This window comes from Choloepus didactylus, chromosome 17, assembly GCF_015220235.1.
Source record: "Choloepus didactylus isolate mChoDid1 chromosome 17, mChoDid1.pri, whole genome shotgun sequence".
NCBI classification, from domain to species: Eukaryota; Metazoa; Chordata; class Mammalia; order Pilosa; family Megalonychidae; genus Choloepus; species Choloepus didactylus.
This window is the reverse complement of record NC_051323.1, coordinates 55,453,021-55,470,562: the sequence shown is the minus strand read 5'-3', so window position 1 is coordinate 55,470,562 and position 17,542 is coordinate 55,453,021. Positions and strand designations below refer to the sequence as shown.

Genomic DNA, 17,542 nt, shown 5'->3' with positions numbered 1-17,542 from the left:
AAATAAAATAATTTGCAAAAGAAATATAAAAAAATAATATACCCAAACCTCTTTAAAAAAAAAAAGATGTATTCTTATAATGAGATGAAATCTGAATCCTTGAGTAATATTAGGGCTTTAAAAAAAAAAAAAAAAAACACAGGTAAATCTCTTTTGCACAAATCAACTTAACTTTTCCAGTTCTGGCTAAGCTCCCAGTTCTTTCAAAAGCATCAACAATCAGATTCATTCTTGCCATATCAAGTTCAAAAAGTGACAATGTATAAAACTGAGGACCTTAAAAAAGATAAACCTTTAATTTTTTGGTAATATTAAAAGTATTTGAAGAGGACTGTGGGAAGGATGGTGCAGCAAGAAACTTCAGGAATCAGTCTCTCCACCAAAACAACTACTGAACTAGCAGAAACTGTCTGAATTCACTATTTTGAAACTGTGGAGTCTAGTGGAAGAGCTGGAGGAAGAGGCTGGTAAACAGTGGTTAGTATCAGTGAACTTCACCCTCCATGCAGTGGCTACCACTCCTCTCCCTCAACAGCATGGCAGGCAGCAGGGGCAACTGCAGCCCAGCCAGGGCTTTCAGCGCAACTTGCTGGTGCCACGGTGGGCTATAAAAATCTAGTCCTCCAAAATCTGGGGGTGTATCTGATTACTGATTGCTGCTATGGGTTAGCTACTTCAGATTGCTTGGAGGCTGACTTGAGAGTTGTGATTGTTCCAAACCCCCTTCAGGCAAAAGTGGCTAAGGAGACTTAAAGAAGCAGTACCCATTTTTTTTCCCTCTTTTTTCTTTCCATTACCCATTTGGGAGCAAAAGTAGTTTGGAAAAGTCAAAAATTGATGGCAGAAGCCCTCCAACAACAAAAACTACTAGCAATCCCAGAGAAATAGGAAAACTAGATTTCCAGACTTATAAAAACCATAGAACTCAGAATGCCAGCTTCTCAACTAAAAATTATAGAGCACACAAAGAGAAAAGAATGTCCTATTCACAGGAAATAAAATAATTTATCAGAAACCATCCCTGAGGATGCACATACTTTGGAAATATTACATTACCTGTCTTTAACATGTTTAATGAGCTATAGGAATCCATGTACAAAGAATTAAGGAAATTAAAAAAACACTGTCTGAGCAAAACAAAGATACAGAAATTATAAAAAGGGTCCAAACACAAATTTGAGGGACTGCAGAGCACAGTAGTTGAAATGAAAAACTCATTAGTTGAATTCAACAGCAGCTTTCAACAGACAGAAGAAAGGATTAGTACACTTGAAGACAAGACAAATGAAAAGTAATCAGTATGAGGAGCAGAGAGAAAAAATAATGAACATAAAGAAACAGAGCCTGTGGGAGGGGTCACCATAAAGCATACCAACATACACATCATTAGAGTCCCAGAAGGACAAGTGAGAGGAAAAGGGGAAGAAAGAATATCTGAAGAAACACTGGCCAAAAACTTCCCAAATATGACAAAAAAAAAAAAAAAATGAACATATACAGCCAAGAAGTTCAACAAACTCCACATAGGATAGACGGTAAAAAATCTACACCAAGACACATTATGGCAAAATTGTCAAAATCTAAAGACAGGGGATCTGGAAAACAGCAAGAGAGAAATGACTTGTTACAAACAAAGGATGCTCAACAAAATTTCAACAGTGGATTTCTCTTCAGAAACCATGGAGGCTAGAACTCAGTGAGATGAGATATGTAAATCCCTTCCTCAATATGATAAAGGGCACATAAGAAAAACCAACAGCCAGCATAGTACTCAACGATGGGAGAATGAAAGCTTTTCCCCTAAGATCGGGAACGAGACAAGGATGCCCGTTGTCACCATTATTATTCAACATTTTGCTAGAAGTTCTAGCCAGAGCAATTCGGCAAGATAAATTAATAAAAGGCATGCAAATTGGAAAGGAAGAAGTAAAACTGTCATTATTTGCAGATGGTATGATCTTACATTTGGAAATCCTGAGAAATCGAAGACACAGCTACTTGAGCTAATAAATAAATTCAGCAAAGTGGCAGGATACAAGATTAATGCACAAAAGTCAGTAATGTTCCTATACACTAGTAATGACCTAACTGAAGAGACACTGAAAAAAAAATTACATTCACAATAGCAACTAAAAAAATCAAGTACCTAGGAATAGACTTAACCAAGGATGTAAAAGACCTCTAGACAGAAAATTTTAAAATGTCACTAAAAGAAATAAAAGAAGACCTAATTAGGTGGAAAGATATTGTGTGTTCATGGATAGGAAGGCTAAACATCATTAAGAAGTCTATTCTACCCAAGCCGATCTACAGATTCAACGCAATTCAATCAAAATTCCAACAACCCAATTTGCAACTTGGAAAAGCCAGTTATCAAATTTATTTGGAAGGGGAAGGGACCTCGAATTGCCAAAAACATCCTAAAAAAGAAGAAGAAAGTGGGAGAACTTACGCTTCCAGATTTTGAAGCCTACTATAAAGCTACAATGGTCAAAACAGAATGGTATTGGCATAAAGATAGACATACTGATCAATGGAATTGAATTGAGAATTCAGAAATAGACCCCCAGATCTATGGTCAACTGATTTTTGATAAGGCCCCAATTCACTGAACTGGGACAGAACAGTCTCTTCAAAAAATGGGGCTTGGAGAACTGGATAGCCATAACAAAAGAATGAAAGAGGACCCTTACCTTACACCCTATACCAAAATTAACTCAAAGTGCATCAAAGACCTCACTATAATAGACAGCACAATAAAACTCCCAGAAGACAATATGGGGTAACATCAAGTAATAGAGGGTAGCTGTTTAGACCTTACATTCAAAGCACAAGCAATGAAAGAAAAATCAGATAAATGGGAACTCCACAAAATCAAAAGCTTCTGTACCTCAAAGGAATTTGTCAAAAAGGTGAAAAGGCAGCCAACTCAACAGGAGAAAATGTTTGGAAACCATATATCAGATAAGAGACTGATATTCTGCACATATAAAGAAATACTACAAATCAACAACAATAGTACAAACAGCCCAATTATAAAATGGGAAAAAGATATGAAAAGACTTTTTCCGAAGAGGGAATACAAATGGCTAAAAAACTCATGAAAAAATGTTCACCTTCACTGGCTATTAGGGAAATGCAAATCAAAACCACAATGAGATATCATCTTACACCAATAAAAATGGCTGCCATTAAAAAAAAAAAACAGGAAACTACAAATGCTGGAGAGGTTGTGGAGAAATTGGAATTCTTATTCGTTGCTGGTGGGAACGTATAATGCTATAGCTGCTGTGGAAGATAATTCGGCAGTTCCTCAGAAAACTAGATCTTGAATTATCCTACAATCCAGCAATTCCACTTCTAGGTACATACTCTGAAGATCTGAAAGCAGTGACATAAACATCATTTGCACACCAAAGTTCACAGTGGCATTGTTCACAATTGCCAAGAGATGGAAAACAATCCAATTGTCTTCAACAGATAAGTGGATAAACAAAATGTGGTATATACATACAATGGGATACTACGAAGCAGTAAGAAGGAACAAAGTCCTGAAACATGACAACATGGATGAACATTGAATACATAATAGTGATGAAATAAGTCAGACACAAAAGGAGACATTGTATGTTATCACTAATATGAACTCCCTGAACAATGTAAAATCTGTGTCTTATAATATAGAATATAGGGGAACTAGAGATAGACAGACGCTATTGAAGGGAAATGATTACATAATATGTACAGACATGTTAATAAGGGTGAACTTAAAGGTATCTAAACGGACAGGGGTAATGACAGTTTGTTAATGGGAATATAAGTAACAGTACCACATTGAAGGTGAACATGATTGAAAGGGGTTGTTTAAAGGCATGTATCCCACAGATTAGCACTACAAATATAAATAAGTGTTTCCATGATCAACTTCTAAAGTACGACACTGGTACAAAGAGTTAACAACAGAGTAATATATGGGAAAAACTACCAATTGCATATTATAGACTATATTTAGTAGGAATACCTTACCAGTACCACACTAATACTAGAGATAAGTAATTAGGGACTGATAAGAGCTTTGGGGCATTTGGGATTATGATAATGTTTAAAATTGAGAGTGATGACTGTACAACTAGGTGGAGACAATATGAGACATTAATTGTTTATCTTGGACAGAACGTACACTATGTGAAATTAGGATCCCCCTACTTAATAATTCAAGCCCTTGATCTTAAGGCTTGCCCTTGTGACACTTATGGCTGTAAAGGGGAGGCTAAGTATACTTTTAATTATGCCTAAGAGTTTCCTCCAGAGAACCTCTTTTGTTGCTCAGATGTGGCCTCTCTCTCTCTAAGCCCAACTCTGCAAATAAATTCATTACCCTGCTTCCTTTGTGGGACATGACTCCCAGGGGAGTGACTCTCCCTGGGAATGTGGGACACGACTCCCAGGAATGTGCCTGACCCTGACATCAAAAGATTGAGAACACGTTCTTGACCAAAAAGGGAGAAAAGAAAGGTAACAAAATAAGGTCTCAGTGGCTAAGAGATTTCAAATAGAGTTGAGAAGCCATCCTGGAGGTTACTCTCATGAAAGCCCCAGCTAGATATTCCAAATGGTCGCAGTAAGCCAAGCCTTAATCAACAGTAGTCCTGAAAATACTAAAGAATACCCAGGTCCCTAGGTGAGACTCTATGAAAGTTTCACTAAGTTTATTTTTCAGCAACGTAAATCCTCCAGAGTGTTCTATGCCAGATAAGTCCCAAAACCCAGAAGCAACAACCTCTTCAAGAACATCAACCAGATACATCCTGCTTCCCCATAATATGTTGACACTCCTTTTCAATATGAACAAGTTAGTGTGGTCACTGCCCAGATATCCCTGAAGACTGAGAAAGTGATCAAACAAGAGGGAGGCATACCAACAGACAAGATAGACTTAACAAAGGATTACGAACACTAAATCTTATATACATACACACGTGCGCACACACACACACAGATATATTTTAATTTCTAGGGTATTCAAATAGAAGGAAATAACTAACATGGTGACATGGTGGAACTGTAACTCATAAATTCTTTGAAATTTGCTCTATAGCTACTTGTTAAATTGTATTTTGAAAGTTATCCTTCTGAATATGTAATATTTCACAATAAGAAAATAACTGAAATTGTGGAGCTATAACCCATAACATTCTTTGAAATTTTCTCTCTAATAACTTGTTAAACTGTACTTTGAAACTATCAGTTTTCTGTATATATGCTATATTTCACAATAAGGAAATAACTGAAATTGTGGTACTGTAACCCATAACATTCTTTGAAACTTGCTACTTGTTACATCATATGTTGAAAGTTATCACTTTTCTAGATACATGTTACATTTCACAATTAAAAAAATTCAGCTTATACTCTTTCATGTAGGATTTCAGGGCATGCTTCAAATAGCTTAAGATAAGCTATATTAAATAGCTCAGTGTCATTTTTATCACTAAAAAATTCTACGAATAACAAAAAAAAGTACAACCACAGATGACTGTATGATATGGGAATGTATCTCAATAAAACTGAATTTTCAAAAAAAAGTACAAAAGAAAAATAGACAAAATGGACTTCGTTAAAATTAAAAACATTTAAGCATCAAAAAATATTATCAAGAAAGTGCAGACAACCCACAGAATGGGAGAAAATATTTGGAAACCATTTATCTGATATGGGTTTAATATACAGAATATATAAAGAACCCCTACAACTCACCTACAAAAAAATAAAAAAGTAAATTTATTAAAGGGCCAAGGATGTGAATACCACTCATCCAAATAAGCTATTAAAATGGCCAATAAGTATATAAGGAGATGCTCAAAATCATTAGCCATGAGAGAAATGCAAATCAAAACCACAATGAGATACCACTTCACACCCACTACGATGGCTATTATTAACAAGGAAAAAAAAATACAGAAAATAATAAGTGTTAGTGAGAATGTGGAGAACTAGGAACCCTCAAACATTGTTGCTGAGAATGTAAAATGGTGCAGCCACTATGGGTAACAGTTTGGCAGTTCCTCAGAAATTTAAACAGAATTATAAGGCTTGGCAATTCTATTCCTAGCTATATACTCAAAAGAAGGGAGAGCAGGAACTTGGACAGATATTTGTACCTCAATGTTCATCACAACATTTTTCACAATAGTCAAAAGGTGGAAGCAAGCCATGTATCCACCAACAGATAAATGGATAAACAAAACGTGGTATACTCATACAATGAGATAGTATTGCACCATGAAAAGAAGTGAAGTGCCCGTATATGCTATCTTCAAGACATCATGCTAATTTAAATAAGCCAGATAGAGCAGGACAAATATTGTATGATTTCTCTTATATGAAATAACTGAGAATAAACAAATTCATAGAAGCAAAAAAGAGAGAATAATGGTTACCAGGGGTGGGTGAAGTAGAAATTGGGAATGACTGCTAAATGAGTATAACTTTTGGTTTGGAATGATGGAAACAGTCTGGAAATAGATGGTGGTGAAAGTTGCATAGTATTCCAATTTGGATGCCTTTTATTTCTTTTTCTTGCTGTTTCAGTTTGCTAACGCTGCTGATATACAAAACACCGGAAATAGATTGGCTATTATAAAAGAGATTTTATTAGATTACAAATTTACAGTTCTAAGGCCATAAAAGTGTCCAAACTCAGGCATCAACAAGAGGATACCTTCACTAAAGAATGGTTGATGGCGTCCGGAACACCTCTGTCATCTGGGAAGGCATCTGACATCTGCTGGTCCTTTGCTCCTGGTTTGTGCTTCAAAATGGGTTCCTCCAGAATGCTTCTCTCAGTTTCTCTCTTAGCTCCTCTCTCTCAGCTCCTATGCATCCTTGCTTCTTTCTCCCAGGACATTTCTAAGTGTCTGGAGGTCCTCTCTTAGATTTTCCAGGGCAAACTGTGAGCTTCATCTCTCAGCTTAGCATCTCCAAACGTCCTTATTTAGATATGCTGTCTCCAAGCATATCCAAGCATGAGCAAGCATCAGAGTCTGTAAAGGCTGTGAGCTTCTCTCTTAAATACTCCCGTGAACTAATCAAGACCCCCCCCCCGAATGGGTGGGGTCCACACCTCCATGGAAATAATTTAATCAAAGGTATTACCCACAGTAGGATGAGTCACATCTCCTTGGAAACACTCAATCAAGAGGTCCCACCCAACAAGACTGGGTTAAAAGATCATGACTCTTCTGAGGTCCATAATAGTTTCAAACTGGCACACTTGCCAAATTATTCCAGCTAGAATTTCAAGTACAATGTTGAAATCAGCAGTATCAGTGGACATTCTCATCTTATTCCTGATCTTATGAGAGTGATATTAGCTGTGGGTTTTCCATAAATGCCTTTATATTGTAAAGAAAATTCTCTTCTACTCCTGAATTTCTAAGTGAAACCAGAAAGGGTATTGGTTTTTGTCAAATATCTTTTCTGCATTGATTGAGATGATCATATGTTTTTTATCCTTCATTCTATGAACATCGTGTATTACAGTGTTTTATTTTCTTTTTGGAACCATCCTGGCATTCCAGAGATAAACTGCACTTGATAGGCTACTGGATTTGGTTTATCAGCATTTTGTTGAAGATTTTTGCAACTATATATTTTTAAGGATATTGGTATGTAATTTTCTTTTCTTGTGTTATCTTTATGTCTTTGCTATCAAAGTAATGCTGGTCTCACAGAATGGGTTAGGAAGTATTCCCTCCTCTTTTTAGAAGATTCTGAGAAGGAATGGTATTAATCCTTCTTTTGATGTTAAGTAGAATTCACCAGTGAAGCCATGTGGTCCTGAAACTATTTCAATTTCATTATCTGTTTTAGGTTTGTTGAGATTTTTTTTATTTCTTCTTTAGTCAATTTAGGTAATATGTGTATCTCTAGGAATTTGTCCATTTCATCTAAATTACCTAATTTGTTGGCATAAAACTGTTCATAATATCCTCTTACAATCCTTTTTATTTCTGTATGGTTGTTAGTATTGTCAGCACTTTCAGTTCTGATTTTAGTTCTCTGTATCTTCTCTCTTTTTTGCAGTCTAACTAAAAGTTTTCTGATTTTATCTATCTTTGTAAAGAACCAAACTTTAGATTTTGTTAATTCTCCCTATTGTTTTTCTGTTCTCTATTTTGTTTATATCTACTCCAGTCTTGATTATTTCCTTCCTTCCTCCAGCTCTGGGTCTAGCTTGCTCTTCTTTTTCTAGCTCCTCAAGTAATAAAGTTAGGTTATTGAATTGAGGTCTTTTATTAAAAAAAAATTACATTTATTATTTTACAGTTCTGGAAATCAGAGGTCTGAAATGGGTTTCACTAAGCTAAAATCAAGATATCAGCAAGGCTGCGTTCCTTCTGGAAGCTCTAGGGGAGAAAATGTCTTCCTTGCTTTCTCCAGCTTCTAGAGCCACCTATAAGTTTTGGCGCATGACCCTTTCCTATATTCTCAAAGCCAGCAGTGTAGCATCTTCAACTCTCTCAACTTTGACTCTCCTGCCTTCTTTTACTATAAGGACTTCTGTGATTCCATTCGACCCACCCAGATTATCAAGGATAATCTCTCTCTCCATCTTAAGACCCTTAACAAAATCACATCTTCAAAATCTCTTTTGCCATATAAGGTAACATAATGACAGGTTCTGGGATTAGCATGTGGATATCCTTGAGGGACCAGTGGTCTGCCTATCACACTTTGTAACAGTAGAATACCATATCATATCCTTCTTTTCTGATGTAGGCATTTATGGCTATTAATTTCCCTCTGAGCACCACCAATTAAGTTCCGATATGTTGTCTTTTCATTTGTATTCATCTCTAAATATTTTCTAATTTCTCTTGTGATTTCTCTTTTGATCAACTGGTTAAGTGACAGTCTATATGTCTATCTTGTACACCTACTTTCCCTGTGAAAATCCATTAGGGCACTGTTGTCTTCTTCACTGGACTGGGCACTAGGTCTGACAATCATGATGTAATGAATATTTGTAAGATGAATGGATGGTTAGATGGATGGAAAGAAAGAATGATATTAGGTACTATGCTAGTTTGGATGTATTATGTCCTACCAAAAGCTATATTCTTTGATGTAATCTTGTGGGGGCAGATGTATTACTGTTGATTAGATTGGAATCCTTTAAATAATTCCATGGAGATGTGACTCAATCAACCATGGGTGAAATGTTTGATTGGATAATTTCCATGGAGGTGTTACCCCACCCATTCAGGGTGGGTGTTAATTGGATCACTGGAGTCATATAAAGGAATTTACAGACAGAAGGACTTCAGAGCAACTGAGAGTGGCATTTGGAGCAGCTGCAGCTAAGAGAGAACAAAATACCAAAAGAGCAACACTTTGGAGAACACCACTTTGAAACACAACCTTGGAGCAAGCAGACGCCAACCACGTGCCTTCCCAGCTAACAGAGGTTTTCTGGATGCCAAAGGCCTTTCTCCAGTGAAGGTACCCTTTGTTGATGCCTTACCTTGGACACTTCATGGCCTTAAGACTGTAACTTTTTAACCAAATAAACTCTTTATAAAAGCCAATCCATTTCTGGCATTTTACAAAAGGGCAGCATTAGCAAACCAGAACAGGTGCTAATTAGGAACTGTTACCAGAATCATTCCCAGTTTATAGGTAAAAAATAAAGCAAGTTCACAGAGATTAAGTAATACATCACAGGGATTTAAAGTGGCAGAACAGACTCAAACTCACATCCATGTGACTTCAAAGCCAAAGCTCTTTCTACTGAGCTATACTATTTACATCATTGTTATATATTTCAACTAGGCTTTTATAAACCTACCTGTATTGTTTATAAAAATTATCAAACATAAGTTTTTATGTAAAAATATTGATTAAATTCACTCCCTGAATCAGAAAACATACTCCTTGGAGAGTCTTTAACACAAAAACCCTACATTTGAAAAAAGTAAATTTTCTGAAATTTAAATGTACCACAGGATGCAAAAGTATACTCAAAGTAAAAGACAGAACAACAACAACAAAAAAGAAAAATATGCCAGCAGTCAACTGGTATTGCTCTAAATATCAAGGATTCAATACTCAGATATTGACAACATTACTATACTGAATTGAATTACAAAATTGGCAGCACATTCAGAACTCATTTTGGAAAGGTCTTTCATACATTGTTAAATATAGAAACAATGTGGTAAATTGGGAAGAACATGAATTTTGTAGTCAGAAAGACCTGATTCAGCTCCATATTCCCTCACTTAATAGTCGTATGACCTTGGGCAAGCCGCTCTGCCTCTCTAAATTTAAATTTCATATAGGTAAAATGAAAATAATATCTTAATTGAGTAAGCATTTTTTAAAAAGACATACTTGAACATTTATTGAGAAAATGAAAAGATCCAATGACCTTCACTGAATATCTAAGATGGATTATTTTGCTTTAACAGTAATCAGTATGTAAATTATCCTTGAAAATAAGGTAGAAGCACAGGGTCAAAAGCCTGGTATTAGGTGTATCTAATATAATAATGACACCTACTATATATTATATCAATATTGTTTAATAGCTGATTGCTTACAAAGATAACTTTGTATTAATTGTTTCTTGAGGTGAAGAGGAAAAGTAGGAGAAGGAAAAAGAATTAGCACAAAAAGACAATAAAAACTTCAGCTGCTAAAGCATGTTCTGATTACAGAACCTGTTGAGAATATGTAAATCCAACAGTTATGCCCCTGAATCTAAAGGGATTAGGTTAAGGGGATTAGGAATTCCCCTGTACTTTAAGAAATCTTTTAATGCCATAGCTCCAAACCTTTTACTCAAGATTTCAAGAGCTAGATGTACTTTGTACTGCATATACCAAAGTTCCATTAATACTGGGGAGGCCCAGCTAATACATGATTATTTTGATGCATATTACCCATAAATTCTGATCCTTCCACTTTAAGTGTAGAACATAAGAAGAAAATAGAAAACAAAACGAAAGGAGAAGAGGGAAAAGGTAGGAGGGTGATAGAAAATGATACCAAATGACACTAAAAGATTAGCAACAAAGAAATATAACTAACATCCAAAAAATCAGAAATTAACTTATAAATGTTGCTATAAAATGCTAGATATTAACTTCTTTTCATCACTTAAGCTTTCTTTAAAATTGGCTTACCAGAATCATAGCTTGGAGGCTTCATATCTCCCTGATTCAATTCTGTCCCATATTTCAACTTGTGGTATTTGGCTCTAACAAAGAAATGAGAAAATACAAACCATCTTAAAACATATATAGATAAACTTTAAGGTATGTGATAAGAATAGACATCAGTAGCAGTAGTCCTAACTAAACAGTCCTATAACTCTCTCAATGGCTCAAAGTCTTCCATCATGTCGAAGTCATAATAAAAGTACTTGCCTTATTTATTTATGCCTCTATTTTGGTAATTATTTTCACATCATAATAAATAAAAGAATAACACTGAGAACCAAAAATCTTCTTTCTGTAAGTAGAGAAGCACCACATAACATTCTCTTTTCTGTAGTATTCAAATTTTCTTGATGATTGCCAGAGTAGAACTCTATCATCAAAAGCAGTAGAAAATGTGAAATAAACTTGGAAAGACTACTCTTTCTAAAAACAGAGCATTTGTAAAAGAAAAGTGATCTATAATAATATGTTTCTTGTCAGGTCACTGTGACTCATCAAGAATGCATTAGAGTGAATAATCCACAAAGAAAAACCACACAGCACAAATCATCAATGTTAAATAAGATATTACACAGTAGGAATAAACATTTTTTACTCAGCTAAGATACCTTTCCTTTGCCTTTTACTCAGAAAAACTACGAAAAGGAATACTGTCTATCTTATTTTAAAAGCTATTAGAATGTCACTACTTCTGTTTAAACTTATTTAATCATTTCAGATTTAGCCACCTGAAACAAGAAAACTAAATTAGATAAGGTAGAAATTGAAAAGGTTAACTAAAACTGGCCTTACTTTCTTAACATATTTGTATATGTTGACTTGTTGCTCCCTCAAAATATTTGAGACCATTTATAAAAAATATTCAGTAAGATAAGACTGGGATATTGATAACAACAATTTGAAAAACTAAAGCAATAAAGAAACAAAGAAGGAAGGAAAGGAGAATATAGCCAGATTTGAAAGTTATTTTCTTCTTTATAAAAAAACTAATTGAGCCCTTACAATAAAGATTTTATAATTCAAGAAAATTATAAAGAAAATGAGAAGTATCTGCTCAATGTGTAAAGTCCTAGAATGCTAATTCTAACCAATAATAACTAATAATTCTTTCACAGTTAAAATTGAAATATCAAAGTTTTATATAGAGGGGAATCTTAAGAAAATGACAGGCAATTGATGTCCTATTTTTTAACAGAAGTAGTGAGTACATGAATGTTTTTATATTAGTTTTTATACTGTTATGCATGGCTGAAATATTTTATAAATAAAAAACTGTACAGTGTATCCATTAAGATGAAAAAAGATCATTCAGGTGTTAATATGGAACGATTTCCAAGCTTAGGCCAAAAGGCAAGGTACAAAATGGTATGTACGATATGCTTCCATTTGTGTTTTAGTTTTTAAAAGTATCTATAAATATATATATACACACATATACACATAGAATATCTGTGAAAGGATACATAATATATAAGACACCGGTTAATAAGGCAGTGAACCGGGACAGAAGAACACTTTATTTTTGTATTGTTTGGTTAATTAACCATATGTACATATTTATGTTTTAAAAAATGGGTTTATTTTCTAGTAAATATCTTTGGTCCAAATTATCTAAAATATTCTCTATTCCCAATGTCACTCTTAATCACAAAGATTTTATCACTAGCCTAAACATTTCCTAATCTATTTCAATGTATTTGTAACAATGCTGATTATTCAAGGGCAAGATTTATAGCTATTGGTCTGACTTAGAGTTACCAGAAAATAAACAAGATTCTTACTGTAATTTTCAATGTTCAGATTTTCCAGAAAAAATACTTCATCTACTGAAAACAACTGGCCTGAGGACAGATTTTATTAAGCCTTTTAAATAAAAGTGGCGAGCACCTAAGATGGCGGCTAGCAGAGACAGGGCAAAAAAACACCTCCATGGAAAATACTAGATAGAGGCCAGAAAGTGACCCAGAACACCAGTTCCAGCAATGCACCAGCTGGACAAGCTCTGCTAAATCCACAGGGACCGTGCACTTGGTGAAACCAGGAGTCTGCATTCTGAAACGAGTGAGTGAGCCAGCTGAATGTTCGGCAGCCACACTGCAGTGTGGGGGACCTAGGGGTTGGCGTTTGGAGGCAGACTAGTACTTTTAAAAAAAAAAACAAAAGTGGCTACAGATATGGCAGCGAGAACCACACAGTGAAGTGCAGCAGGAAAGGGCTGTGCAAACACCTCAATATCTGGCATGGAAGATAACCTTTCGTGCACCCACTGTTCGTGCACCCACTGCTAGTTGTCTCAGAGCAAAGAGGGCCGAGGGGAGCCAAAAGGGGGAAAAAAACATGCCCCTTGAAGCCATCTTCTCAGCGGGCTGGGAACGCTCCTGCCCGGGGCCAGAGCCACAGCCCAGAGCTGTGCCAAGGGACCAGTGTGACGGGAAGTGTTTCTGGCAACACCACGCACACACCACAATATTGGGTGTGGACAATAGCCCTTTGTGCATCCACAGCTAAATATCCTGGAGCTGGGAAGGTGGCACTATGCAAAAAGGTGGAAATTAACATGCCCAGTTCAGCCATCTTTACAGCAGGCTGGCAACTCCCCTGCAAGGCTCAATGGCCCAGGGCTTCCCTTGAGGGACAGAACGTACTTGTGACGTAGCACAGGCTTCCCTCAGCAAAGGCCCTAGAAGGGCACAGCTTGAAGAGGGACCCACCCGGAAATCCCAAGGACCATACGCCAATACCAAGGACTTGTGGGTCAGCGGCAGAGACAATCCGTGGCGAGACTCAAATGAAGGATTAGACTCTTGCAAGAGCCTTAAACCTACAGGAACACCTGGGAGGTTTGATCATTAAAGCTGCCCTGCCTTTGTAACTACTCAGACACACGCCCCACATTCAGGACGGACAGCACCAACAACACACCCAAACTTGGTGCACCAACTGGACCCCACAAGAATCACAAACACCACAAAGACAAAGTTGGGGAGAACTTACTTGAGGGTGATAGGTGATTCGCGGACACCACCTGTTGGTTAATTAGAGACACCAATGGATCTCAGCCACCAAGCTACAGATCTGACAAATTAGAGATTGGTGTCTGAATAATCCTTCATATCCTGAAAGAACCCTATCAAGTAAAGCAAATGCCAAGAGGCCAAAAACAACAAAAATTTTAAAGCATATGAAAAAAACCACACGATATGGATAACCCAAACCCAAACACACAAATCAAAAGATCAGAGGAGACACAGTACTTGGAGCAATTAATCAAAGAACTAAAGAAAAACAATGAGAGCATGGCACAGGATATAAAGGACATGAAGAAGACCCTACAACAGCATAAAGAAGAAATTGCAAAAGTAAATAAAAAATAGATGATCTTATGGAAATAAATGTTCACCAAATTACAAAGATTCTGGATACTCATAGTACAAGACTAGAGGAAGCTGAACAATGACTCAGTGACCTCCAGAACCACAGAACAGAAAATGAAAGAACAAAAGAAAGAATGGGGAAAAAAATTGAAAAAATCGAAATGGATCTCAGGGATACGATAGATAAAATAAAACATCCAACTGTAAGACTCATTGGTGTCCCAGAAGGGGAAGAGAAGGGTAAAGGTCTAGAAAGAGTATTGAAAGAAATTGTTGGGGAAAACTTCCCCAACCTTCTACACAATATAAATACACAAAGCATAAATGCCCAGCGAACTCCAAGTAGAATAAATCCAAATAAACTCACGCCAAGGCATATTCTGATCAGACTGTCAAATACTGAAGAGAAGGAGCAAGTTCTGAAAGCAGCAAGAGAAAAGCAACTCACCACATACAAAGGAGCCACCATGGAGGTGAGAAGGCAGTGGCATGACATACTTAAAATTCTGAGAGGGAAAAATTTCCAACCAAGAATACTTTATCCAGCAAAACTCTCCTTCAAATCTGAGGCAGAGCTTAAATTTTTCAGACAGACAAATGCTGAAAGATCTTGCCAATAAAAGACCTGCCCTACTTCAGATACTAAAGGGAGCCCTACTGACAGAGAAACAAAGAAAGGAGAGAGAGATACAGAGAAATTTAGCAGACATATGTAGAACATTACATCCCAAATCACCAGGATACACATTCTTCTCTAGTGATCACAGATCTTTCTCCAGAGTGGACCATGGGCTGGGACATAAAACAAGCCTCAATAAATTTTAAAAAATTGAAATTGTTCAAGGCACATTCTCTGACCACAACGGAATGCAAACAGAGGTCAGTAATCATCGGAGACTTGGAAAATTCACAAACACCTGGAGGTTAAAAATGAGGGGGAGATGAAAACATTCCCAGATAATCAAAAGCTGAGGGACTTCATCACCAGTAGATCAGTCCTATAAGAAATGCTAAAGGGAACTGTGCAGGCTGAAAAGAAGGGACACTAAACAACTGACTGAAACCACATGAAGAAATAAAGATTTCCAGTAAAGATCACATGGTAAATATAAATACCAATACTACCGTATTTTTGATTTGTAACTTCACTATTTACTTACTACAGGATCTAAAATACATAAAGTATAATCATAAATCAGTGGTTTTGGACTCAACGTAAAATTTGTGATTTCTGACAAGGACGACATAAGGGTGGGGGAATGGAGGAGTATAGGAACATAGTTTGTGTGTCCTATTGAAGTTAAGTTGGTATCAAAGAAAACAAGATTGTTACAGACTTAAGATGTTAAATTTAAGCCCCACAGTAAACACAAAGAAAGTATCAGAGAATATGATCATAGAGATGAAAAGTAGAGTATGGGTTACAAGAAGTGGGGGAAGGGGCAATGGGGAGTTAATAAGAAATGACTGTAGGGTTTCTGTTTGGGGTGAAGGCAAATTTCTAGAAATGGATGGTGGGAAGGTGATGGCACTGCAACACTGTGAATGTGATTAATCCCACTAAATGGAATGCTTGGGAGGAGTTGGAATGGGAAGATTTATGCTGCAGATATGTTTCCACAATTGAAAAAAAAAGACAGTCTAAACAGATAATGACAATTAAATGCCATAGATGATCCTGGATGAGATCTAAGAACAGAGGAGACAAGGCTCAAAAGGACACAATTGGGACATAAGGAAAAAAATGAAAATATAGAATGTAACCTTTATATCAATGTTAAATTTCTTGAACTTTTTAACTACACTTAAGGCGATTACATAAATGAATATTCTTGTTCATAGGAAATGTATATGTGAATTATATTATTTGTTAAGGATGTGTGTAACTTGCTCTCATATGTTCAGAAGACAGAGCAATAGATGATGGATAATAGGGAGGGAGGGAGGGAGGGAGGGAAAGAAAGAAATGGTAAAGCGACAAAATATTAAAGTTGGTAGATAGGGGGTTTGGGGTATGCTGGAGTTCTGTGTATGGGGTTTGTATTATTTTTGCCAACTGTTACTGTAAGTTTGAATTTATTTCAAAATAAAAATTAAGAAAAAAATAAAAGTGGCAAGGAAATTTTATGGAGTTATTATTTCTTTTATATATATAACATATATTTTTTTCAAACACAAAATGACTGCATTCTAGTGGCCTTAGGGAAAACTGTAACAGACCTAACAAAAAAGGGAAATTTCTATATAACTGTAACAAAAATGACACTCTTTAAATATTTAAACTAACATTTCATCAAAAACAAGACAGACAAAATATATAAAGAACTGCTGTGTTTCTCACAAGTTGTATTCCTTTAAAACAGGTTCTTCCCATTGAATTTTTAAATTCACTGAAAAATATTTTACTCACAGAACTGTCTTCAAGCGTAATTAGATGAAAAACCCAGAAAGAAAAAAAAAAAAAACCAGCCCAAATCATCAATGTTAAATAAGATATTACGGTATGAATAAAAGTTTTTTACTTAGCTAAGATGCTTTGCCTTTTACTCAGAGAAATTATGAAAAGGAATACGATTACCTTCTTTTAAAAGCTATCAGAATGTTACTATTCCTGTTTAGAAATAGTATTAATAGCATTCCTTTTGAAGTCAATACACTAAAAATCCTTCTTGTTCATATTGTTTCCTATTGTGTTAATCCTTCAACTCACTATGTTACCAATCTTTTCTTGTTTCCTATTCTTGTTATGTCTAATTCTGACAGCAAGGTAAATAAGGAGATATCATGTCTAACAACTCGATGTTTGATACACAGCTAGCTCCTCCCAATTGGCTTTTACTGGACAGAACAGCATGAAACTAATATAATATCCTAAAGAAACTCATTCTAGCTTTGTTTCAATACCTACTATTATGTCTTATGTGCTAGGAATGTAATACAGTA

The 17,542-nt window shown here is 35.9% G+C and overlaps 1 protein-coding gene across 1 annotated transcript in view; it reads right to left on the bottom strand.

Moving 5' to 3' along the window:
- STRN (striatin) overlaps positions 1-17,542 on the bottom strand; it is a 181,872-nt gene that overhangs the window by 115,847 nt on the left and 48,483 nt on the right. The window contains 1 exon segment of the mRNA XM_037806627.1: positions 11,190-11,263. Coding sequence (XP_037662555.1) covers positions 11,190-11,263 — 74 coding nt within the window.